Source organism: Poecilia mexicana, unplaced genomic scaffold (genome assembly GCF_051168715.1).
Source record: "Poecilia mexicana isolate PSO_F unplaced genomic scaffold, ASM5116871v1 scaffold_11, whole genome shotgun sequence".
Lineage (NCBI taxonomy): Eukaryota > Metazoa > Chordata > Actinopteri > Cyprinodontiformes > Poeciliidae > Poecilia > Poecilia mexicana.
This window is the reverse complement of record NW_028263380.1, coordinates 23,426,803-23,453,526: the sequence shown is the minus strand read 5'-3', so window position 1 is coordinate 23,453,526 and position 26,724 is coordinate 23,426,803. Positions and strand designations below refer to the sequence as shown.

General features: G+C 36.0%; 1 protein-coding gene, 1 long non-coding RNA gene and 1 gene segment (V, D, J or C); 1 reads left to right on the top strand and 2 right to left on the bottom strand.

Annotated features, from left to right (window-relative positions):
• LOC106919912 (uncharacterized) lies at positions 1–9,219 on the bottom strand. Its single transcript, XM_014990582.2, has 6 exons — positions 9,017–9,219; positions 6,023–6,139; positions 5,159–5,329; positions 4,479–4,654; positions 3,855–3,970; positions 1–1,011 (listed from the first exon to the last, which is right to left on the bottom strand). The coding sequence occupies exons 1-6, from the start codon at positions 9,120–9,122 to the stop codon at positions 846–848; spliced, it is 852 nt and encodes a 283-aa protein (XP_014846068.2). The 5' UTR covers positions 9,123–9,219; the 3' UTR covers positions 1–845.
• Positions 9,220–9,715: 496 nt separating this feature from the next.
• On the bottom strand, positions 9,716–11,194 carry LOC106919473 (uncharacterized). The gene is made up of 2 exons (XR_015764675.1): positions 10,909–11,194; positions 9,716–10,801 (listed from the first exon to the last, which is right to left on the bottom strand). It is a non-coding gene; the product is annotated as an uncharacterized LOC106919473 (long non-coding RNA).
• A 1,609-nt stretch (positions 11,195–12,803) lies between these two features.
• Positions 12,804–14,382, top strand: LOC106919479 (Ig kappa-b4 chain C region-like). The segment is given in 2 exon segments: positions 12,804–12,860; positions 13,901–14,382. Coding segments are annotated over 2 exon segments (363 nt in total).
• The last annotated feature ends 12,342 nt before the right edge of the window (positions 14,383–26,724 follow it).

Sequence of the window (26,724 nt, the reverse complement as noted above, 5' to 3'; positions counted from 1 at the left end):
TGTTGTTAATGAATGAACCCAGTTTATTAGTTGGGGCTTGAGAAGCCAAAGCAAATTCACAAAGGTACCTGTTGACAGTTTGCACTGCCACCTGCTGGGAGTGACCGGAGTAGAAAATTGAGCCCCTGAATTAATATGTTTAGTGTTAATTTCCTCTTTGGAATAACTATATTTTTTGTCATACTTAAAACAACTCCTTTTATTTTTTAAACTTGATTAAAACATGAATATGGCCATATATAAAGTCAAAAATAGGTTTTTGGATTTGCTTATTGATAATGGAAGCAAATGATTGATTAAAAAAAAAACAACACATCATTTCAGTAAAGGGTTTTACATTGTTCATTAAAATCTTCATTTGCAGCATTATTATAAAAAGTAATAAACTGCCCTTGACACAAACAGATAAACAGATAAACATAGAACCAGAGGTAAACAAACCACTAGATTTAACGGCAGACTAGAAATTATAGCACAGATTTAGTTTATTTGTGTTAATCTGATAAATTGCTGAAACAACAGGTCAAATACAGTTAACCTGAAAAACGTTGGAAATTCACAAGATCCCTTTTACACACATTTTAATAATTTGAGTGATTTAATAGTGATTAAATAGTGGTTTAACTTAATCCTGCAAAATCTGCTGCTGATTCTTTCAAATGATCAGAAATGTTGGCATCTTAAAGTGCATTCTAATCAAATACAAATTAGAAATTACTGAAATTACATAAAATCCCACACAAACACAACCACAGATACACCAATTCTATATTCCAGTAAAACAACCTCTTTGTAAAATAAAACGACCAGCTGACTGAAGGTCCAGTCTTGTTGGTAACATCTCACTATTGTGTGGTACCGCCCATCTCCTTCTCGCAAATGTAGGGCAACACCATGCTGCAGGGGGCATCGTACCAGCTCTTTGTCGCCACACGTTCCATCACCTGCGTCTTGACGATGTAACCGCAGTCCTCATTTATGTGGTTATTGGGCTCGTTTTCCTCCCAGAAACTTTTGCGAAGAGAGACAAAGGTAAAAAGATAAAGCAAGCTCTTTAGTCGATAATATTATACTTAACAGGTACAAGCAACTGGTGGAAAGCAACATGTTTATTTTTCCATAATAAAAATCTACTACTATGCTGTGTGTTTGTATTCTGCCACTGTATCATGGAAAGCACTTTGAAACTTGAACTTTAACCTTCGGTGAAGGTTTCAGAGATTTGCTAAATAACAACAGCATCAAAGAAACACACCAAAAGAGAGTTGAGTAAAGAAACGTTCACACTTAAATCAGGATTAGAGAATTAAACAACACCCCAAGGCGTGAAGATTTTTCTGAGCACTGATGGATGGCGCTAAAGAGAAGACAATCTGTAGATAAGATGGAGGTAAATTGAATGGCTAAGAATGGCCAAGTCAAAGTCTAGACCAATAAGACAATTTTATGTTCCAAGGTACTTCTTGTGGTTGAACTATTTTGCTAAGAAGACTGTGCACAGCAGGTGCAGGGTACTCTAAAACACTAGAGCAGACATATACAAATAAATACAAAATCAAAAACATGCACAGTTTTTAAATTAGCAACTATCCACTACTTTGTGTTGCATTTGTGTCACATAAACCCTAATGAAATAAATGCATAAAAGGTGGCAAAAAAGGTTTAAAAAGTGTTAATTTGTTTGCAAGGCATACCAAATAATAATGATGAATAAAATCATAAAATCTAAATCATCATAAAATTGTATGGTAACCAATAAACAAAATGGTACAAATTGAAGCGATTTTAACATATATTTGTCCATTTAGAAGTTTGGAAATAAACAGCTGCAGTCAGCATAAAAAAGTGGTGAACTCTGCATGAAAGTTTGAAATGGAGCAAAACACTCAAATGGAAGGAAAAAAAATAGAGACAAAATATACAGAGGGGAAAAAAAAAGAGGAACATCAGGAATGTAGGTGACAATTGGGGAATAACACAAGTTTGTGACTTTTAAAATGAGGAACGGAAATCAGGAGCTTCTTATAAAATATGCCAAGCTGGCATTTGGTGTAAAATAACTAGAGATGAAAAGTAAGCTCACAGTATTTTTCTCTCACAAAGCAGAAGTGGAAAACATGAACTTGAAAGAAAATATAGATTTAGATTCCAAAAAATGGAAGATGATAATGAAGAAGAAAATGTTAAGGACAAAAATGCCAATGTTTAAACATTTACCTATTTGATTATGTTTGTGTGATTTTTATGAGCGTTTCCCTCATAAAAATACCCTAGAGGTGTACAGAGGTTGTTCTTATCAGTCTCTCCACAGTTGCCTGATTTACTTTTCAAGATTAAAAGAAAAAGTAAACTAAGCAACCCAGACAGTCTGTGGGGTTGCTGTTTAAGTTTAAGTAGAACTGACTAATTCACAATTTATACCCCAGAAAACAGAAAATTGAGATGGGAGCAGTACAAATTTGATGACACAATCAACTCACAAAGTATAATATTTGGAATACATAATTTCTTAGGAATATTTATGGGTGGTATTAATTCTGCTTCAAGTTTTTGGGTACTAATAATTGTGGAAAAGGCTGAATAAATTAATGTTTGTAATGAATAAAGTAGGTGATTGTTACGGTCACTGACCTCTAGGGGCTCTCTTTCTGAGAGAGCCCTGTGTTTTTCTGTTTCAGTTCTGCCTGATTGCTGCAGGTGAAGTGTCGTCAGCCGCTCTATATAAGCAGCAAGCTGGAGGTGCCAGATCCCTGCTTTTGTTTGTCCTGGGTTTGACCTGTGATCTTTGAGAGCTGACTGTTCATGTGTGTGTGAATTGACCTGAGTTTGCTGTGAGCAACTTTGACCAATTGTCCAAGACGTGTTTTGTTCCAAGGTGGAAGCTGGTAGGGGTTCTCTGCCATTTTTGTTGTAACCTGTTTTCTCCTGTTTTTGGTTAGTAAGGGAGTTTAGGTTTTGCATTTTCTTTTAGTTCTTCTTTAGCAAGTGGTTGTTTTATTTTATAGCTATAAGGGGGTGTTTTGTTGATTATTTTGGCCTTGGAGACCCTGAAGCCTTAAGCTCCCCTGTGTTTCCTTTTCTCCTGTAGTTTTTTTTTTTTAGTTTTTTGAATAAATCAACAGTAGTTAATTCACTGATAAAATATTTCCTAAAATTTGTCAGTGTGGCAAACGTAACAGGCAAAGGTAAAGGTCCACTGGACCTGCAGTTTGTTTGCAAACGTCTGCCCCAGTTTAAGTTGGAGTGAATGTCCATCAAAGCTGAAAAGAATGAAAGCCTGTTTCTGTCATTTACTATAAAGTTGTTCTAAAAAGGTTAATGTGATAAATTGCATTCTGCACTGTTTGTGCTATAAAATGGATTGTATCAATATATGTAATATACACTGCTCAAAAAAATAAAGGGAACACTCAAATAACACATCCTAGATCTGAATGAATGAAATATTCTCATTGAATACTTTGTTCTGTACAAAGTTGAATGTGCTGACAACAAAATCACACAAAAATCATCAATGGAAATCAAATTTATTAACCAATGGAGGCCTGGATTTGGAGCCACACACAAAATTAAAGTGAAATGTTCCCTTTATTTTTTTGAGCAGTATAGTTTGGCTCCAACTGTAGTAATATTAATAAATTAAAAAAAAAAAGCTGAAGTTTTTCTTGATTGACTTAGACTGAAACTATCTAGTCACTTTCTACCACTTGATGACTGTGTAATATTTTTATGTTGCAGATCAGTCACAAATGATGTTTGATGTCTTGCCCAATTTAAGCACAATGTGTATTTTTTAAAACTTAATATTAATTAAAGTGACAATATTTTGTAGTATATTGATGAGAAGTCTATACCCTCCAACTAGCGGAGTGTCGTCGACCCATTTCCACTCATCCTCTGTCTCTCCATCGGTGATTCCAAACCAGTATGAGTTCCAGTGTCCTCTGGGAAGGAGATCCCACAAAAAGGTCTGACAGATAAACAAAGTGGGATTATTTACGTGGTCAAATTCCAACACAGAATGGATTTGTAAGCTCAACATTGTGACATTTGATTATTGTTAAAAAAACTATGCTTGCAATAGAAATAAAAAAAGAAAACATGGTACCATTGGCCTTGGCCTTCAGGAAACGGCTGGGCATAAAAATGGCAGGAACAATGTTGAGTTTTACTGAAGAATGCAATGGAGTCAAATATATCCATTTTATAAGAGATTTTTAGACAGTCTTTACAAAGTTAACTTTTTTTTTTGGGGTAGAATTTGAAACTGTTTTTGCACAAAATATGGTTTGGACAAAAACTGCCCCTGTCAAAGGAAAGCACTGCAGAGCAAATAAATCTGATATTCGAGTGAGTTTTTAAAGGATTTTGGGAGGCAGTGTAAGCAAATTACTTTATGTTCTCAACTTTAAAATAAGCTCTGTCAGACAGATTCAAATGAAAAGATCACAGATGCTGCACTAACTATCATACTTTACCTGCTCTTCAGCTGTTAGGATAATGGCCAGATGACCTCCTTGTCTTTGACAGTACATTTGGCTGACAGACCAACTTTTGCGATCTTTAGAAATGAGGTAACAGCTGTCGTTGAAGAGATGCCAGTTCGTAGGACACACAATAGGGGCTCTGGTCGGTTTACATGTGGCTTCAGTGGCTGGAAACCAACAGCACATGTCATACCTCAGACGCATAAGAATAACATGCAAATTCAATCATCAGGCCTCGGTGGCTTTGAATTCCCTGCAGCCTTGTATTGTAAGCATTTGGTTTTTATGCTTTGAATTGTTTATTGTTCTTAATGAGATGCTAAAATAATCTTTCATTTAGTTGGATATTCATTCTGCACTCTAATGGTTGACCAAATATAATGAACACTGGACATGTTCCCTAAGAAGACCCTCTTAATTACTCAGAGCTGATATTTATTAACATCTTGGTATTCCTGAGAGAGTTGTAATTGTTCAATAATGCCTTATAGTTTTATACCCAGTGTAGTAATTAGACTCAGGTAAGAAACAAAGTATCTAAATATTAGACAGTCTCTGAACTGAACACTGAGGCTCTTATGAAAGTAGGGGAAAAAAGTCAGGAACTCCACATGATTCTGCATTTATTTACACTATGTGAATATTATGCACCATTTTAAGTAGAACTGTACCTTTGGCTGTCATTATGGAGGTAAGGTTCACCTGCAGCTCTTCTTTTTCTTTCTGCAGTTGTTTATTTTCCTGCTGGAGTTTTGTGATTGAAGCCATCAATGCTGAAACATTTGCATTCTCCTTCTGCATCTCTGCGGTTGCTTCAGCAGCAGGTGGGGGTTTGCTCTTATCTGCAAACAAAATTAAACCATGAAACATTCTTAAAGCTTTTCTGAGAGTCTGATTGGATAAATGTTAATAATTTAAACAGAACTGCCAGTTTCTGCAACATATAGGCCTCTAAGGAACAGATCCAAGTTTGCTAATACACTGGAGAAACAAGCCAAGGGTGTGGATTGTACCTTTTTCTAGAATGTGAAGACAGACCTGCACTATATTCACATTTAAAAAGAACATATGATATAAAAGTTAAAAATCTAATATCTTTTGGTTATGTTGGCTTCTACAGGACAAAACATATGATTCATAATAAAAGACCTGAGCAGAATTTTGATTCCTGTAGCGTGCCTAGGCTAAACACATCGAGGTCTAACATATTGAAGTTGGCATTTGATTTAAAGCTTCCAATTTGTTCTGTAAACAGGTTTTTACAAGTTACAAAAATGATGCTAGCCTGCTCAAATGGAGAGCAGAATTCCTAAACTGCTCTCATTAACAAAATTAACTTGTGAGAAACTATGTTATGTGGAAAGGTTAGTGTGCACCACAGGCGCAGGGAAAGTATACAAATTTAGACAAATTTATTGTTAGCTCTTACTGGTTGTGTCTGACATAAGCAAATTACTGAATGGTCCAAATTGTTTTAGATATAAACCAGAATGAGTGAAGGAAATGCTAGTCATCTCTGACGGTTGTATACTCACAGTGAGCGGTGACAGCTATGATTGAGATCAGGAGGATAGCACAGAGTGTAGCCAAGCAGATGGTGGCAAAGCGGTAGGGACCCGGGCCACTCCGCCTGAGGTCTTTGACTGGGTAATCTGGAGGAGAAACAGGTTCCTTGGTAAATGGAAATGAAGGTATCTGACAAATAGTTAAAGGGGATCAATTATGTAAAATTCAGTTTTTGCACATTTTTATACCTCCATTTTGTTATCAACTGCTTTTAAAAAATAGCCCAAACGCTTAAAAAAAGCCAACCAGCAGTTTTTTTTGGCAATTTAGTTAATGATTAATGATTTCTGGTGTCAGGCCATCTCCAATACTGCAGTTCTTCGTGGATTTTCCCAGTCTGCAACCGTCAGTATCTATTAAAAATAGCTCTAGGAGGAACCAGTGGTGAGCGGCCTAGGTTCATAGATGCATGCAGGGAACGGAGGCTGGCCCTTTTCGAGTTACTGTGGTGGTATTGAAAGGTCCCAGGATGCAGAAAGCACTTCCAGTTGTTGGACAAAACAGACCAATCAGGGTGGAAAGTACAACAAATTAACTCAGCCTCCAAATACCTCAGATACCCATCCAAGCAAACATTTGTGAGGTGTGTAGGAAAAAAAAAACAAAAACAGTCAAATCCAAAACAACTTTGTATCTTACATGACATTAAGCATCTGCAGCTGAAATCTTGGTGACAAATAACACACAACTTTAAAAACAAAAACTGTATCATAAAATATTGAAACAAATGTGAACTTGTTCAAATTTCTGTAAGCAGTCTTTGCTGAACCTGTTTTAGGAACTGTAACCTGTGTACACATGTCTAACTACTATTTGCTTTAAGTCACACAACACAATGGAAATGGGGATGAATCATATCTGAATGAGGCGGCAAGGCGGGCGTTGGGGAACATTGCTCACCCACAGAGTAATGCTGCTGGATGCATATGATGTAGAAAAATTATGTTTATCTGAGGCCAATATATTATCTTAAGCTTGTTAACAAGAACAGACTATTAATTTTGTTATCTATGTTCAAAAGTGGATAGTACTGGTTACATTTACTTGAGTTACGTTTACTTATAAGAGTAGTTCTACTGCACTGTACTTTTTTTTTAATTGAATAATATTATTATTGCTACTATTGAGCAGATTGAATTTGCATTTAAAGAAATATACTTCAGAGATTAGAAACATTACATTCTTAGATTTCCGTAATGTATGCGCTACTGTTTATGCAAATTTCCAGCATAATTACTCAACATTTTATACATGTCACTGTTTACACTGTACCAGTAAACATGGTTATTTTATTGAAAAGTTACAGAAAGGTTTGTTTATGTATTAATATTAAAATAAAAGCTCGTTTACGCTGACCCCCCAGCTAAACTCCTTTGGAGACGGAACTGGAATGAAGAAACAAAAAAATCTGACTCCTCAGAGCTGAAGTGTGACAATATGCATCTGTCAGTTGCATGCAACCTTTTATATCCAGTAACAAAGGATGGCTACGTTTATGTGAATATAATAACTTGTGAGTTTTTGTAAGTAGATTTTTTTTGCTTAAATTTTTGTAAATACTTGCAGTCTCAAGAATCCATTTACAGCTCTAAACTTATCCTGGACATCTGTTTAAAATCACTGTGCTTCTTGAAAGCAGTGTGTTTTCATTTGAAACTCTGCATAATGTGCTCACACAAAAACATTACATATACAGCCTTGGTTCTTCAGCATGGAAAATGCCAACAGCAAAACACAGAACAGAGTTTATGGTGGGAATTCTCCTTTCTTGGAATAAAAGGAAGTGGGAAGTATGTTTCTGATAGTAGAGCTGTACCCAGAAAACTATTGTGAAATATCTCCACTCTCAAAATTGTATTAGAAGATTGTACACAAAATTTTTGACAACTAAGCTGTTGTTCCTCTATGATCAACCTTCCAGACCTCTCAGGTCTTCTGGTTCTACTCTACTCTGTTCCCACAGAACCAGAACCAAACATGGAGAAACAGCATTCAGTTTTTATGCTCTGCAAATCTGGAACAAACTTCCAGAAAATAGCCAAAACATTGAGTTCCTCAAAATCAAGGCTAAATTCCCACCTGCTTAGAGTTGCTTTTGAATGATAATAACTGGAACACTGATTAACATATTTGATGATGATGATGATTTTGATGATGGCATTTGACAAACTGTAAGTCTTAATGCTCATTTCATAACTGATTACTGTTTTATGTTTTAATGGTAAAGCACTTTGAACTGGCTTGTTGCTGAAATGTGCTGTACAAATAAACGCTGCATAAAATTAAAGCTGCAGATTTACCATATTAAGACAAACAGGACCCAACAAATATAAAGAATGATAAATAATATGGTAAAGATATAATAAAGAATAAAAAGTAACAGTGCAATCAAGATGAAGTGACGATGCAAATTTAAACTGCAGTCGGCAAACAAACGTCACTTTTCCTACATGTGGAAACACAAAGTCGCTGTAAAGCAACATTGATGAAACTTTGAAGTCATCCATTTTAGCATTGCAGTTTAGATCATTAGATTTAAGCTCATGTTAAATACGATACACATTCACTTTTTCAAATATACATTGAGTTAAACTAAAAAGCACTATAAAGTTTCACATAACTTTAGTAACTGACAATATTTTTGCTCGCATGAAACTTGGGTGTACAAAATAATCCCGATTAAAACAAAAGTGGGTATAAGCGGCGCTTCTTCCCTGGGGTGAAAGCAGCGTGATTGTGGCAAAAAAAAAAAAAAAAAAAAAAAATCTTTTGAACATATTACGCAACAATTGCAAAATAAACACTGAAAACAGGGACAATAAAAAATTGTAAGAAAAGTCGAGTTTTGTTGTACAGTAATAATGTTTGTTTGCATAAACTTTTCTTGTTACAGGGATAAAACGGGGATCAGAATCAGTGGATCTGCAGCTGGATAAAACTTTCACACGTTCCCCTCTGCTTACCGCCCTGATGCACATCTGGTCTGAGGCCGGACTCCTCATAACTGCCCTCGTCTATCAGTTGGGAATACATCCTGTCAGAGGCCGAGGAGCTGCCGGGGGTCGCCATCTCAACAACACAAGAACTGTTTTGGATGGAGAGTGAGAATAAACTTTTCCACGTTCTCTGCTTATAAACAAACGCCGCATTCAAACACGCATCACTGCGCGAAATTAATTAGACGTTCCGGATGGAGCTTTCAAAATAAAAGCTCTGGGAAAAGGTGGTGGTGGTGAGGGGAGGGGTGCGGGGGGGGGATAAGTCCAACACTAACAGGCAAAACCGACTCATGCAAAAATTTAAATTAATCAATCAAATAAATAAATAAACATGTATTTATGGATGGACTATTTTGAGATTTAAAAAAACGGAGAGGTGAGAAGACTCCATATCAGTCCTTCAAATAAAGTTAAAAAAAAGTCGCAAAGTGCTGGGAGAATGATTTGCGCTACACTTCATGGCACACAAATTGTAATGCGACATACTTGATACCTTGGGCATATTTAAGAAACATCTTAAATATGTCCACTTAAATTAGTTTAAGTGATTGAATAAGGGATTAAAAATCTGAATTGCTTCTTAAAGTTAATAGACAGGGACATCTGGTGGACGGAAAACATCACTACAGTAGTTCGTGGCAGTAAAATTAACACCATCCATCCATCCATCCTTCCATCCATCCATCCATCCATCCATCCATCCATCCATCCATCCATCCATCCATCCATCCATCCATCCATCCATCCATCCATCTTTATCGACAAAAGCTCATGGATGCTGGTGCCTATAAAAACAACATTTGTGTGGATGAAGGGTTTAGTATTCCACACTTCACATTTAATGGCATTTTAATATCACTTAATTTAAACTATGATTATTACAGAATTTTACACGTTGTCTTAAGTGTTTCACAATTTACATTCATCCTAAAGTTTTTGTTAAGGAAGTCCTAAATGTGAAATGCATAAGTATCTGCAGCATGAAGAAAAACACACATCACATGTTCACCTAGGTTTGACAGACTTACCTTTCAATATTTAATATTTCATTTTTTTATAATTGTGGAGAGCAGCATAACATCATAACTGACATATGATACAGTTATTATTTATTAATTAAATGCAAATAAAAACTAAAATCAGTTTAATTCTGTGACTGTACAGCTTGTTACATCACAACATAAACATCTTAATGAAGTGTAATTTTTTAACTTTTGTTTTTTGTCAAATTAATTCATAAACAGGGGAAAATGTGAAAGTTTTACTTAGCACGTTGTTGTTGTGTGTGTGTGTGTGTGTGTGTGTGTGTGTGTGTGTGTGTGTGTGTGTGTGTGTGTGTGTGTGTATGTGTGTGATCAGTGACTTTCTGTGGCAACAGTCAGTTTATTTTGGAAGGAAGTTTTTGTATGAGGAGTTTTGACTGTGTGTGCGGTCCTGGTTCATTACCAGTATGAACACAGTGACAAAGGTAAACTGCTGCATCTTCAGCCCTGACCCCACTGATGGTCAGAGTGAAGTCAGAACTGGATCCACTACCGCTGAAGCGACTAGGTATCCCATCTGCAGGTGTATTAGCATCAACCATGAGAAGTTTAGGGAATTTTCCATCTTTTTGTTGGTACCAAGCCATATAATCCTGGCTATTCCAAGAGTAGACCCTCTGACTAGTCCTACAGTTGATCGTGACGGATTCTCCAACAGCAGAGCGGACTGAACCAGGCTGAGTCACTGTGACCTGACCTCTGACCTCTGAGGACACAGAGACAAAAACATGCAGCAGCTTCATGGTTTAGTCGGCTTCATTTCAGAGGGACAGATGTTCATAGAGGAGAGGAGTTGGATTCTCTGGACTTTACCTGTGAAGCAGCAGCAGAGGAGAGTCCAGATGAGGACGCAGATCAGAGTCATGTTTCTGATGATGAGGAGGATTTCTGTGTCTTCTGCTGTGATGAAGGACAGCTGTCAGTCATCCAGTGTTCAACTGTCAGGACTATAAACTCTCCCAGAGCGCTGGAGCATGGAGCTGCTGATGCAAAGTGGCCTTTTATGGAAATAATTTTACTGTGATAGTTAGTACAATGATTATATTAACCAATGGATTTGTAATGGTCATGTAATGATCAGTTTTAAAAGTCATCTTTCCATAAATATTTAAATAAATATTTATTTTAACATTGTGTCATCCATCCTCCAATCCATTGTACTTGCTTGTCTGTGCAGAAAAATTTGGTTATTTGAATAAACAAAAACTTGTTTATTTAAATAAAGAAAACTTGAGATAAAGTTTAGCTTATTTTCATTTATATTTATTTTTTCAAACCTTTTAATGTATTAAAGTTAACCGATCGTTTTCATGATGAGAATTTCTTCATGTATAGTCCAGTCGCACTGTTATTCCTGTATAATTTAATATTATTTACAGTTACCTTTGTACTAATTTATCTTAACACATACATATTATCTCTACATAGAATTCAAACAAAGAAATTTACACTGGAACTCAAAATATGTAAACATATAAAATAGTTACTCTCCCTGGGGTCTACCATAACTTAAAATGTTTATATGTTGATCAGAAAACTGTTACCAGGGAACAGCAGTCATCCTTGACGGTTGCCATGGTTATTTTGCTAACGACAGGAAGCACAAAACGGAAAAAACATTTCCATTCAAACTTCCACTTTCCTGAAGATGAATTTAGTCTTCACTGATGTAAACATGAGTCCAAATCAACAGCAGAAAAGTTGCTTAGGATTATTTATATCAGTGATTAAATAAAGTCACATCCTTTTTTTGAAACTTACAATATGTATTAACACTCATCTTTTATCATGATTTGTGAACATGTGGACATGTGAACATGTAAATGTTTCTGCGTGTGTAGATGTAAAATGCTTGTTTTGAATGGATTCATAATTGTTTATATTTTAAATAAATCTTAACAAAACAGCAAGATTAATGCTTACTGACTGCACTCCACATCCGCAGGGATTTAAACTATACCAAATTTCATTTGCTGCACTCATAATACACTCATTCTTTTTAGTTTTTTCAAGCGGTCTTGCTTTATAGCTTTCCATCTTCCATAATTTTAAATGATGTTGTTTCAAAGATTAGGATTATATTTCGTCACCTTCTAAAACAATGGCCTAAATAATTTTTTGCCAAATGTATTTATTTCTTTTTTTATACCTAATTCATTTTTTAGTAAAAAATGGCCATTATTTTAGGCAGATGATGATTTGAAACATCATCTGACATGTCATCCCTTTATCATCATAAGTGCTCTAATGCAATCAGTTTGTTGCAGCTAAAATAATTTTATTTAACCAAACGGTGCTCTCCTTAGTTCCAGCTAAAGAATTTAAAACAAAATGTATCTTTGAAAGACTTATTTTGAACCTGTCTTTTGAATAAACTGAAAAGTGTCTACACTAGAGTTGTGATGATAACAAGTGATCAGGAGTAATAAACAGACAAATTGAATGAAAAAAAAAGAAATTAAACTTTCAAAAACCTAAAGAAAATTACTGATCAAGATTACCTTTAAATAAATATACATGAAATTCCCTGACAGGCTTTCTGAAAATAGTTTTTTGTTTTGCCATTTTCTCAAAAATATTGAACGTATTAATAAATATTATTGCTAAAATACATCCACTTCATAAATGTTTGAAACATTGCTTCAGTGTTTGTGTTGAATAAAACACTCCGTGTCTCTCTCAGCCTGAGGTTTTTGTGTGATGCCGTGGTGAGTTTGTGTCACTGTGCCACATGTTCGGAGGAGGAACCAGACTTGAAGTCAACCGTAAGTTCATCTGATTCCTTAAATAGCAAAAACTTCCCGTCTTTCATTCTTTTTCCTACTGTCAACATATATAAATAATTGTGTATAGTTTCCAAGAGGAAGTAATTCTCAGCCTCTGCTTCAACACATTTGGATCTTTAATTCCAGCTTTTATTTGTTATGAAATAATAATGAATGTGAATTAAATAATTACGCATAATAATTACATATTTTTCAAGGTGTTTATTATCAAATCAACCTCTACTTTTCATACTTGCATTGGACATATATCAGTGATATATTCTGTGTTGACATATTTTTATTCACATAAAAATCAAACATAGAATCAGAAATAAAAATTAAAGCTGAAGACTTGAAGCCTTCTCTGTTTTAGACCAACAATTACTCAGGTTTGGAAAAGTTCATTGCAATCAGAATGCACTTGTAAATATAATGACTATATTTAGTACCACTAAAGATTCATTGCCATCAGAATGACCTACAGCTATCCTCTGTTATTCCTTACAAATATGTTAAATTTCCAGAGGTATTTTGGTAAAATCACATCAGACAGTTATGTCATTGCCTATTTCTGTGGGTGTAATTTCACTAAATTATCTCAGCACTCCAGACTCCCTCACACTGAAATAATTCAGTTTGGAATGCTTTCAAGTCATTTTGATAAAATGATTTGTTCATTGGAATAAGCTGAGTACTTCTGCAATTATACAAATGTCACAGGTATGCCTACTGGATGATAGTGTTGGAATTAATCTGCTGGTTGATGTAGAATTTATAAAAGTTTTAAATTGTGGACTAATAGTTAACCAAAATAACTAAAACAAGTGTGATGTTAAAACCAGCTGTGGTATTTTTAGCTCTGAAACCTGCCTGCTTCCACGCTTCGGCAGTCATGCCTGCATGTTAGAAGGAAATGAAAAACTGTAGATCGTCTTTTCATTGACTAAACCTGCTTCTCCTTGCAGGTTTGGAGAGTGGCTGTTGACCCTGGACTGATTACACTGAACAGCAGTTCCAACTATTTTTCTTTTTTTCTCTAGTGGGTCAAGTGCCTCCGTCACTGATGGTTGTACCCCCCTCCAGTGTGGAGCTGCAGCAGCAGCAGGTTACCCTCATGTGTCTGGCCAACAAGGGCTTCCCCTCAGACTGGACTCTGTCCTGGAAGCTGGATGGCAGCAGCAGCAGCAGCTTGGAGCAGAGCAGGAGCCCCGGGGTGCTGCAGAATGACGGCCTCTACAGCTGGAGCAGCACCCTGAGGCTCCCTGCAGACCAGTGGAGGAAGGTGGGCTCTGTGACCTGTGAGGCCTCCCAGGGCTCCCAGTCTGCAGTCACAGAGACCCTGAGGAGAGACCAGTGCTCCCAGTCCTGAGCTGACATGCCAGAAGATGGGAACTATTGCTTTTTCAATGCTTTCTGTTCTTTCTATCTTCAAAAGCTTCTTTTCTTTTGAAGCCCTCTTGCTTCTTGTTGCAGTCCTGGTTGATTTAATATCTTAAAGCAATAAAACTGATCAACACATCAACATGTTTTGTCTGAGTTATATATTTCACTGGAGAATCTTGTGTTTATTTGATACAAAATTCTGCCATGAATGATAATATTTCAGAGGAAGGTTGAGTAAAAATGTAAAAAAAAAAAAAATTATATAACATTAAAACAACTACATTTTAGCACAATTATTTAGACAACAAGGTGTTGAAAGGAAATATCTTGTATGAGAAATCATGAAGAAAATATTTGTAACTTTTTATTGTTAATTCATGACAATAAAAAAACATTTATTTACATCTTTCCTTCAGTCTTGCTCAGGATCCACTGCTGTGTGTTTAGGGTTTCACTTGTCTTTGTATTTAGATTACATTATTTTAGATTATATTGGGTCAAATTTGCCAATAAATACATCTTGTGGTAATACTAATAACATACATATGTTGTTAGTATCTGTTTTATTTTCTTTTTTCCCCTCTATTTCTGTAAATATAGAAGAAGACTCTCCCTCATTTTTCCTTCTCTTTCCCACATCTCTTGCATTTGAAATAAACTAGATTGTTATTGTGGCCCATCTGAGGTTTGCCAAAAGCCACCAGAAGGACCTGATGAAACAGATCTCAAAGGAGTGCTTCAGAACAACTCTGTGAATTTCAAGCTGTTCCAGGGCATTTCCATGCTCCATTGTGATCCTTCCAAATTATTGTCACCATTTTTGTTCCATCAAAACAGAAATGGTGTGAGCATTTGTCTTTGCAGATACCTCAATGTTACTTGTGGTGTAAAAGTGCTTTAAAGTACCAGATGACAGCAAAAGCAGCATAAATTGGTGCCCAAGACACCAAATAGGATGAGGCAAATATTAAATGGTTAGATGGACTAAAACTCTGGGAATGTGATCTGCTTTTTTTGATAAAATGCTCATAGCATGTAAATCTTAAATATTCATTGGAAGCTTCTGTCTAAACTATCAATATCAGCAACATACTTGGTCAAACTGTTTCATTTAAGAAATTAAATTAATCAACACTTGGTAAAACTTTTTTTTTAATATATTTGTAAGTTAATAGATGTCAATGTAAAAAATTTTATGGAGAGAATCCTAATTTTATGTTCCCATACTTTGTCTCAAACAAGAGGATTTTATTAATTGGAAAAGTTGCAGAAGGACACCCTACTGACTAATTAAATAGAAATTAAACAGAAAGGTTCTTGCATACTGTCCTACACAGTTGCATTTGCCATTTCACTCCAGAAGATGTCAGCATTGAACAGCTTATTTATTTACAAAACCCGACACTTTTAGTATGCATAAGCTGTAAAAAGAACTTCTCTAATGTACAGTAAAATACCAACAAGCTGTGGTTGCCAGAAATTTACGGGTTTTTCCGTATTTCTGGCAACCACAGCTGCTGGTAATTTACCGTAAATTCGACTTTATTTATTTATTTTCTTTTTACAGTGCGTTATGTTTGATGTAGTAATTATTTGTGTTTAATTTGTATTTTCCACTTTCCAGGAGATTTGAATTCTTCTCAGGATATTTTAGAGGTGTTAATGGTTAAGCTTGCAGATATTTTGCACCTGACAATTGGCCGTGCTCAATTTTAAAAGCTTTATGAATTTAGGATAATTTTTAAAGTTTTTGAATGGACTGAAAATTAAATCTGCTTTTCATTGTTACTCATATGCAGAAACATCAGTTTAGCAGTTTCATCTCCTAAAGAGGCAGCGATGAAAGGATTCTTGAGACTACTGACATTTTGGGCTTTGAGTGACACATTGAGCCATTTCAAGAAACACGGTTTACACCTTCATTATTTGAATTTTAGAAACATGAATAATTATTTTAGATGTATTTGTGTTTATTTTAATCTTAGTTTCCTATTCTCCAGCTGACTTTAAAAATAGCAGCAATGCTAATCATGTTCTAGGTGTGAATAAATAATTTAAACTATTTGTTGTGGTAAAAGGAGAAAGACATCAAAGCTCTCAAATAAAGTTATGCAATTTGTTTGACAGCATTTTTGTGCCCATGTGGTGTCGCTCTATAGCAGCTTCCAGTTACATTACTTGTGACACTTTTGGTTTTTGTACGGCTGTTTTTCACTGTGTGAACACATACTGGCTATTGGGGTAATGAAAACTCTGACAGTAATAAACTGTAGCATCTTCAGCCTGAACTCCACTGATGGTCAGAGTGAAATCAGAGTTTGATCCACTGCCTGAAAAACGACTTGGAGTCCCTGATGCTTTAGTGCTGGTACGATAAATGAGGAGCTTAGGAGTTTGTCCATCTTTCTGTTGGTACCAGGCTAAATGGTTGTTGCCGTGAACATTCTGACTGGTTCTACAGTTGATGGTGGCAGGACCTCCCAGATCAGCTCTCACTGCTGCAGGCTGAGTCAGTGTGTACTGACCTCTGACCTCTGAGGACACAGAGACAAAAACATGCAGCAGCTTCATGGTTTAGTCGGCTTCATTTCAGAGGGACAGATGTTCATAGAGGAGAGGAGTTGGATTCTCTGGACTTTACCTGTGAAGCAGCAGCAGAGGAGAGTCCAGATGAGGACGCAGATCAAAGTCATGTTTCTGATGATGAGGAGGATTTCTGTGTCTTCTGCTGTGATGAAGGACAGCTGTCAGTCATCCAGTGTTCAACTGTCAGGACTATAAACTCTCCCAGAGCGCTGGAGCATGGAGCTGCTGATGCAAAGTGGCTCTCTATTAGGGAAATGTGCCTTCATCTCAGATGTGTTCTTACTTAATGAATCTAAATTCAAAATCTTAAAACACAGCTTCTCATTTTCTGACCAAGACATATTCAGACATTTTTATCAGTTTTCATCATCCACCTTTTCAGTAATTATTCATTATTTAAAACATTCCATTTCAATGTAAGTTTGTTTCCCCTAGGCAGAGATAATATGACTTCTAATGTAGATCACTTAATTCAGATCGTGTTGTCAGTGCTAACAGCTCTAGTTTTAGTTTATAATTAAAGCTATAACCTGAACAATGCAAAACTTCACCTTGCATCACTTTGCAAATGAATATTAACAGTTAATAGTGCCATGAATTTGACTGTGATAAAATCACATCAGCTACTCTTCTGATAAACTGGAGATATGGAATATTATATTATTGTAGTTTGAAGGCTACTCTAAGGGTTTTTCAATACAAACAATGAAACAGATGGAGGTGTTTTCATGTTACATATCACATAAAATAAAATAATTCATCTTGATCAGCTACCTTTGGTTTAAATAATGAATAAGTCAGTGAATCTTTACAATTGGATCCATTCCAGGCTGTTTATCTGTGACTGTTGATATTTAGTAATTTTACATAAACTCAAATTATTCTGACAGGTTACCTTTGAGTTCTTCCTACCAGCAACAATTTCTTATCTATACAATCTGCCAGAGGATGAAAGCATTTAGGTCTGAAATGAATAATAAAGTTGAATTGGTGCCATTTTAATCATTCAAACAAATTTTATGTTTTATATTGAAAAATTGCATGTGGTGTGAATCCAGCACTTAAAGTGTAAGTTGCAACAGGTCAGCAAAATTCAGACTGTCTTATTTTAGAGTGAGAAAATACCTCAGGTTTTTTATGAAAACTTATGATTTTTTACCTTGTTCAAACCTGACAGTAAGCAAATCTTTGAAAGCTTTTTTTCCCATGATGAGGCTCAGAAACAATAACTGATCATTATTTCATCATTAGATGATAGTTAACTGGTCATTAACAAACATTTACTCACAGTGCTGTTACTGATAGAACAATAAGAGTTTATAACCACTGACTAACTACAGATGGATTCATAAAAATGAGGTTTTACATTTAAATTATTATCTAGCTCATGATTTGATCATGGTTACATTCACAACCATCAAATGTTCTCTTATAATTAGGCTCTTAAAAAGAATTATGAGTAACAATTGTATAATATCTTATTAGGTAGATGTGCTGAATAATATATCAAAGTATGTCAACCAAGTGATGGTTCTTTCCTTCAAATAAGTCTAATGTAATTTTATTTAAAAAAAAGGCAAACATAGCATAAGTTGTTCATGAAAAGTTGTGCATGTGCCGGTATTAAGTGAAGTGTGTCAGTTTTCACAGCAGCTTCCAGCTGCAACAGTCACAATGGTTTCTGTTCAGTTTGACTGAGGGAGGTTTTTGTACGACTGTTTTTCACTGTGTGAACACCCACTGGTTGTTGGGGTAATGAAGACTCTGGCAGTAATAAACTGCAGCATCTTCAGCCTGAACTCCACTGATGGTCAGAGTGAAGTCAGAGTTTGATCCACTGCCTGTAAAACGACTTGGAGTCCCTGATGCTCGAGTGCTGGTACGATCAATGAGGAGCTTAGGAGATTGTCCATCTTTCTGTTGATACCAGGCTAAATGGTGGCCGTGGCTGTTTACATAAACATTCTGACTGATCCTACAGTTGATGGTGACAGATCCTCCAATATTAGCTCTCACTGCTGCAGGCTGAGTCAGTGTGTACTGACCTCTGACCTCTGAGGACACAGAGACAAAAACATGCAGCAGCTTCATGGTTTAGTCGGCTTCATTTCAGAGGGACAGATGTTCATAGAGGAGAGGAGTTGGATTCTCTGGACTTTACCTGTGAAGCAGCAGCAGAGGAGAGTCCAGATGAGGACGCAGATCAAAGTCATGTTTCTGATGATGAGGAGGATTTCTGTGTCTTCTGCTGTGATGAAGGACAGCTGTCAGTCATCCAGTGTTCAACTGTCAGGACTATAAACTCTCCCAGAGCGCTGGAGCATGGAGCTGCTGATGCAAAGTGGCTCTCTATTAGGGAAATGTGCCTTCATCTCAGATGTGTTCTTACTTAATGAATCTAAATTCAAAATCTTAAAACACAGCTTCTCATTTTCTGACCAAGACATATTCAGACATTTTTATCAGTTTTCATCATCCACCTTTTCAGTAATTATTCATTATTTAAAATATTCCATTTCAATGTAAGTTTGTTTCCCCTAGGCAGAGATAATATGACTTCTAATGTACATCACTTAATTCAGATCGTGTTGTCAGTACTAACAGCTCTAGTTTTAGTTTATAATTAAAGCTATAACCTGAACAATGCAAAACGTCACCTTGCATCACTTTGCAAATGAATATTAACAGTTAATAGTGCCATGAATTTGACTGTGATAAAATCCTGCATCAGCTACTCTTCTGATAAACTGGAGATATGGAATATTATATTATCGTAGTTTGAAGGCTACTCTAAGGGTTTTTCAATACAAACAATAAAACAGATGGAGGTGTTTTCATGTTACATATCACATAAAATAAATTAAAATACTTCATCCTGATCAGCTACCTTTGGTTTAAATAATGAATAAGTCAGTGAATCTTTACAATTGGATCCATTCCAGGCTGTTTATCTGTGACTGTTGATATTTAGTAATTTTACATTAACTCAAATTATTCTGACAGGTTACCTTTGAGTTCTTCCTACCAGCAACAATTTCTTATCTATACAATCTGCCAGAGGATGAAAGCATTTAGGTCTGAACTGAATAATAAAGTTGAATTGATGCCATTTTAGTAATTTAAACAAATTTTATGTTATATATTGAAAAATTGCAAGTGGTGTGAATCCAACACTTAAAGTGTAAGTTGCAACAGGTCAGCAAAATTCAGATTGTCTGATTTTAGAGAGAGAAAATACCTCAGGTTTATTATGAAAACTTATGATTTTTTTTTACCTTGTTCAAACCTGACAGTAAGCAAATCTTTGAAAGCTTTTTTTCCCATGATGAGGCTCAGAAACAATAACTGATCATTATTTCATCATTAGATGATAGTTAAAACTGGTCATTAACAAACATTTACTCACAATGCTGTTACTGATAGAACAATAAGAGTTTATAACCACTGACTAACTACAGATGGATTCATAAAAATAAGGTTTTACATTTAAATTATTCTCTAGCTCATGATTTGATCATGGTTACATTCACAACCATCAAATGTTCTCTTATAATTAGGCTCTTAAAAAGAATTATGAGTAACAATTGTATAATATCTTATTAGGTAGATGTGCTGAATAATATATCAAAGTATGTCAACCAAGTGATGGTTCTTTCCTTCAAATAAGTCTAATGTAATTTTATTTAAAAAAAAGGCAAACATAGCATAAGTTGTTCATGAAAAGTTGTGCATGTGCCGGTATTAAGTGAAGTATGTCAGTCTATACAGCAGCTTCCAGCTGCAACAGTCACATTGGTTTCTGTTCAGTTTGACTGAGGGAGGTTTTTGTACGACTGTTTTTCACTGTGTGAACACCCACTGGTTGTTGGGGTAATGAAGACTCTGACAGTAATAAACTGCAGCATCTTCAGCCTGAACTCCACTGATGGTCAGAGTGAAGTCAGAGTTTGATCCACTGCCTGAAAAACGACTTGGAGTCCCTGATGCTCGAGTGCTGGTACGATCAATGAGGAGCTTAGGAGTTTGTCCATCTTTCTGTTGGTACCAGGCTAAATAGTGGGTGCTGCCAGAAACATAAACATTCTGACTGGTTCTACAGTTGATGGTGACAGATCTTCCCAGATCAGCTCTCACTGCTGCAGGCTGAGTCAGTGTGTACTGACCTCTGACCTGTGAGGACACAGAGACAAAAACATGCAGCAGCTTCATGATTTAGTCGGCTTCATTTCAGAGGGACAGATGTTCATAGAGGAGAGGAGTTGGATTCTCTGGACTTTACCTGTGAAGCAGCAGCAGAGGAGAGTCCAGATGAGGACGCAGATCAGAGTCATGTTTCTGATGATGAGGAGGATTTCTGTGTCTTCTGCTGTGATGAAGGACAGCTGTCAGTCATCCAGTGTTCAACTGTCAGGACTATAAACTCTCCCAGAGCGCTGGAGCATGGAGCTGCTGATGCAAAGTGGCTCTATGGAAATGCTGTGACTGAGTCCAGGAGAGACTCGGATCTGTTTTCTGTGTGAAGCAACAGATTTCGCAAGAATATGGATCAGAACGTACCATATTTTCATTATGAAGGTTTTAGTATCAGTTGATTTGTGGTAATTTGTTAAAAAGTTAACTTCATATTTCACACTTTTAAATACGTTTTGCAATGTCAGTGTCTAGTATAGCATAAAGCCCTGAAGGAACCTGGATCATTTTTAAAAAAGCAGCAATTTTTGCTAAAATATTTTCAAAAGCATTCATTTTGTGTCATTTTTTCTCCTAAGAATATCATAAAATATTTTTGCATTAATAATATATTAATTTTGAAGTTTTTTTCCATTAATCCCAAATAGTACTTGTACTTAAATAAAATGTTCATACTTGTTCCTCAAAACTGACTTGTCATCAATAGGTTTTGTGTTCGGTTTAAGAGATTTTTTTTAAAAACTTAAACAGATATTTGTTATTTAAACATGTTTCTATTTAGTTACATTTTTTAGAAGAAAAACATACTATAGATCAAAGATGAGAAAGTAATTCTGTCTTCTTCCCTGAAAACTTTGTGTTTGAAGTGTAAACGGTCCAATTAATTTAAAATTCAAACAAATATTGACTAACAACATTGTGGAGATTTGTTGTATGTTCTTGGTTTTGTGTATAATTTAAGTCAAAATGTTCGTGTCAGAGTCAGATCTGTCTCTCCCTCCAGTCGGTCCTGTGATGGACTGGTGACTAGTCCAGGTCTTCCTCTCACCTGATGACCCCTGGAGACAAAGGGCCCTAGTGATCCTGTTAGAATTAACAGTTGTACTGAATGGAGGCAGGAATGGATTGATAAACTAAATCGGAATTTACTTCAAATATTTGTCAGACTCATGTGAAATTTAATACAATTTATATATTGTTTTTGTTTGTTTGTCTCATTGAATGAAGAAACAGAGTTAATAAATTCTTGAAACTTGTAGAAACCAAAATAAGAACTGATTTTAGGCATTGAATGTGAGCAGGTGAGTTACTTAAGTACTGAAGAAAAACATTATTAAAACCCAGTGTATTTTGTGATGTGATGATTTATGAACCATATTCTGAGTAAGACGTCTGCTTCGGTGCAGCTGTGGATCAGTTCCTCTGCCGCTGGGAGGTTTTTGTACGACGTTGTTTCACTGTGTGAACGGAAAGCTGCTATCCTGCTGACAGTAATAAACTCCTGCATCTTCAGCCTGAACTCTGCTGATGGTCAGAGTGAAATCAGTTCCAGACTGACTCCCACTGAAACGATCAGGAACTCCAGACCAGCGTGAATTGGCATTGTAAATTAGGAGCTTAGGTGCTTCTCTGGGCTTTTGAATGTACCACTGTAAATCATTTGAAACACCTGAACTGGCTTTACATCTGATGGAGACAGTCTGTCCCAGAGCAACAGATTGAGATCCTGGAGTCTGAGTCAGGATGATTTCAGCCGAGGAACCTGGAAAACATACAGAAAAAATATATTTTATGTGCAGTTTATTTCAGAGTTTATGTGGTTCCATAACACAAAGTTTCCAGCAGAAAGTCTCACCCTGAACCAGGAGCCCCAGGATGGTCAGCAGTAGAGTCAGTGACATCATCGTTGTGCTGCTGGTGTGTCAGTGGCTCTGAAAGGCCTGGACAGCCACTGATCAACTCTGACCTCTTAACAGCTGGAGCAGAGAGGCAGGACACATATGCAAACACACTCAGTCAGTCACATGGGGATCAGCTCTACAGCTCATCCAGTTTCCTGATGAATGCTCAAAGATTTGCATCTGAAAAAAAAAGCACAATGAGCTCAAACAAGGAGGTGCAGCTTTTCAGAGAATGTATAAAGGATGGGAGACTTTTAAATGTGTTTTCATTTTCTTTTTTAGTTTTTAGAAGAATGATACAGTTTGGCTTGATGATGGGATCTTAAATAACAAGGGGAAATTGTTTATCTGCAAACATTCAGGATTTAGGCATTAAATACTCTTCGCAGAGATAAGACCAAATTTGTGGGAAAAAAAATGTGGTAGAATCACCTATCTTGATGTTAATATACATTTGCATTTATCTTGCTTAGATTTTGTTTTCTTCACAGAAACAACTTGTGGCTTTAACAGTAGCATGATAATTGTTCCTGCTCAGAATAACATGATTGCTGAGTCCTAATCAGAATTTGTGATGTGACAAAAAGTATTTTGGATTTTCTTTAAAATAAAGAATAATAACTTCAATGATTGAAGTAAGCTTTTGAAGATAAACTAATAAGGGATAAGTTTTGGGTGAAAAGTCACTTTAGAAAAGAAATTATTGCTGACATATCACTCCAGGATAAAAGTTTTATGTTTGGTGGCTTTATAAATGATGTACTCAGACCTGAACTATCCAAATGGTCTCCAGATAATATGTTGTTGTAAAAAACAAAACTAAAAAAACAAATTATGAAATACTTAATATAATTTACAGCAATGTCAAGTGTGAAGATGTACAAAAAGAGAAAACTAAAATTAAAAGAATACTTAAGTTATATTGTGAATTAGTGAGCTTCATGTTTGTTTTGTTCTTTTAGGAGGATTATCCAGTGTTCATCTCACAGGATTGATATGTACGGTGGTGCAGGGGGAAGAGCACACATAGCATGTACAAAGAAACAACCTGTGGCTTTAACAGTAGCATGATAATGTGTTTACAAAATGGAAAAGGAGATTTGTGACTCAACCCAAACTAAACCCTTCTTTTCTTTTGGTAACAGTTTTCATGGATAATCTGATAACGTTAACATATAAAGAAAATCGGGGTACATCAATAAAATCAGAGTTTGATCAGCCAGTAAATACATCCTAAAGTTATAAGAGCCCAAAATTACCTACAGCAAAGTCATTGTAGACAGAAACTTGCAGTTTATTCTAAATGTCTGACTTGTGAAACCAAAGTGTTTTCTGTGTGTGGTTAACCAACTGGAACTTCCAGATGCAACAGTTCAGTTTCTGTTGGGTCTGAATAGGGAGGTTTTTGTATGACTGTTTTTCACTGTGTGAATGAATACTTGCTGCTGATGTAAAATTCACCCATACAGTAATAAACTGCAGCATCTTCAGCCTGAACTCCACTGATGGTCAGAGTGAAGTCAGAGTTTGATCCACTGCCTGTAAAACGACTTGGAGTCCCTGATGCTCGAGTGCTGATGTGATAAATGAGGAGCTTAGGAGTTTGTCCATCTTTCTGTTGGTACCAGGAGAAATCAGTACCGCTATCTACTCTGTGACTGGTCCTACAGTTGATGGTGGCAGATCCTCCCAGATCAGCTCTCACTGCTGCAGGCTGCTGAGTCACTGTGGCCTGACCTCTGACCTCTGAGGACACAGAGACAAAAACATGCAGCAGCTTCATGGTTTAGTCGGCTTCATTTCAGAGGGACAAATGTTCATAGAGGAGAGGAGTTGGATTCTCTGGACTTTACCTGTGAAGCAGCAGCAGAGGAGAGTCCAGATGAGGACGCAGATCAAAGTCATGTTTCTGATGATGATGAGGATTTCTGTGTCTTCTGCTGTGATGAAGGACAGCTGTCAGTCATCCAGTGTTCAACTGTCAGGACTATAAACTCTCCCAGAGCGCTGGAGCATGGAGCTGCTGATGCAAAGTGGCTCTATGGAAATGCTGTGAATGAATCCATTAGAGATTTGGAACTATGTGACACTCATTTAAATAACAACACATTTATTTTAATCTTTGTGTGGTAAATTTTCTTCCCATGTAACATTCCACACAATTTACCAAATAGTTTGTTTTTGAGAAATGTATATTTACTTTAGAGCCTGTTTATTTGTTTTGTTTGAATTATGCAAACTTTCCTGTTTTTTCTTTTTAATATGTAATAATCATTTTAGAGATTTTACACAATAAAAACAGATGAACAAATGAATCTGTCACTAATGTGGATTTAAAATAAATCTCATCTTTGTTTTTATGTGATGATTGAAGATTCTGCCTTTTCCCTGATAGTTTTGTTTGGAGCTAAATATATTGACTTTAATTTTAAATTGATCAAAAAGCAATTAGCTGTTTATGTTTTTTACTTGTATCAGCTGGGTCAAGGACTAAAGTCAGATTTTATCACTTTGAGTTGTAACCTGATACACTGCATCTCTCCTGCGGTTTATTTGTACTGTATATTGTGGCTGTTTTAAATAAAGTAATTCGTAAATCATACTTGATCATAACTGGTGATGGGCCACAGTCCCCCGCTATCCTGTAAGGATAAATGGGTGCAGACATTGGAAATAACACACAGTGAAACAGTTATCTAGTGATTAGATCAAGTTAAATGTCTATATAAGTGATTGTTTGCCAAGTGGACGACCTTGTAGGGGAAAACATTTTCATCCTGAGTCACAGTCCCCTAAAGTCTTACATCTAACATCTGCATGTTTGATGAATCTACATCTCATAGATGTATCTAAATAAGAAGAAAGTTCATCTCTCACTTTAAAGTTCTGAAGTATTTCATAAAGTTTATTTCACTGTGATGGGATTTATTCTGCCAAAGCTATCTGATGCTATTGTGAAGCAGATACTATTCCACTGAAAAAGATTTATTATAAATCTCAGGCCATGAATAAAACTCTTCTCTTTTTAACAGATTAATTATTTGATGTATTTTTTCTGATATTTGAAGTTCTAATATTTATATCTAAACTCTTGTGGTTTGAAAATGTTTTATTGAAACTTATTTTATGCAATTTTTTTTCAAGTGACATTTAGTAATAAAAAAGCAAATACATTTTTTTAATTATACATTTTGATGTAACTTTATGTTCCTTTATTCACAGTGATTCCTGGATGGATTCACTCTGGTATGTTTTGGCCATCATCATATTGTAGTCCAGTGCCGGTTAAGGTTCACATTGCTTCATATTTTCCATCAAGCTCTGTAATATTCATGGTGATTGTGTGACAGTGATCCTGCTGCAGCAAAGAATCCCAGAAGCATCACACTTCTAACTCCATGCTTCACAGCTGGTATGAGATCCCTGACGGGGAGTGCTGTATTGGTTGAAGATAATGATTTTGTTTCTTTCCGAAAAAAAAAGAAAAGTTTTTGACTCATCTGTCCAAAGACTTTCATTTCAGATATCATTTTGGAATATAATTATTCAGGCAAACTTTAGTCTGGCCTTTTTACTTAGAGAGCAAAGCTTTACTCTTTGATCATCTCCCATAACAGAAGTTACATTTGTGCAGTCTCTTCTCTTTTAGATTCAGCCATGTGTTTAATGACAAAAGCAGCAAGATCTTGCTGTAAGTCCTGTGTTGAAATGTTTGTGTTTTCTGAGATACCAAACATTTTACAATCTGTTCCAGGGTGAAATAGTTTGGACAGCCAGACCTTTGACACGTTGGTTCACTTGAC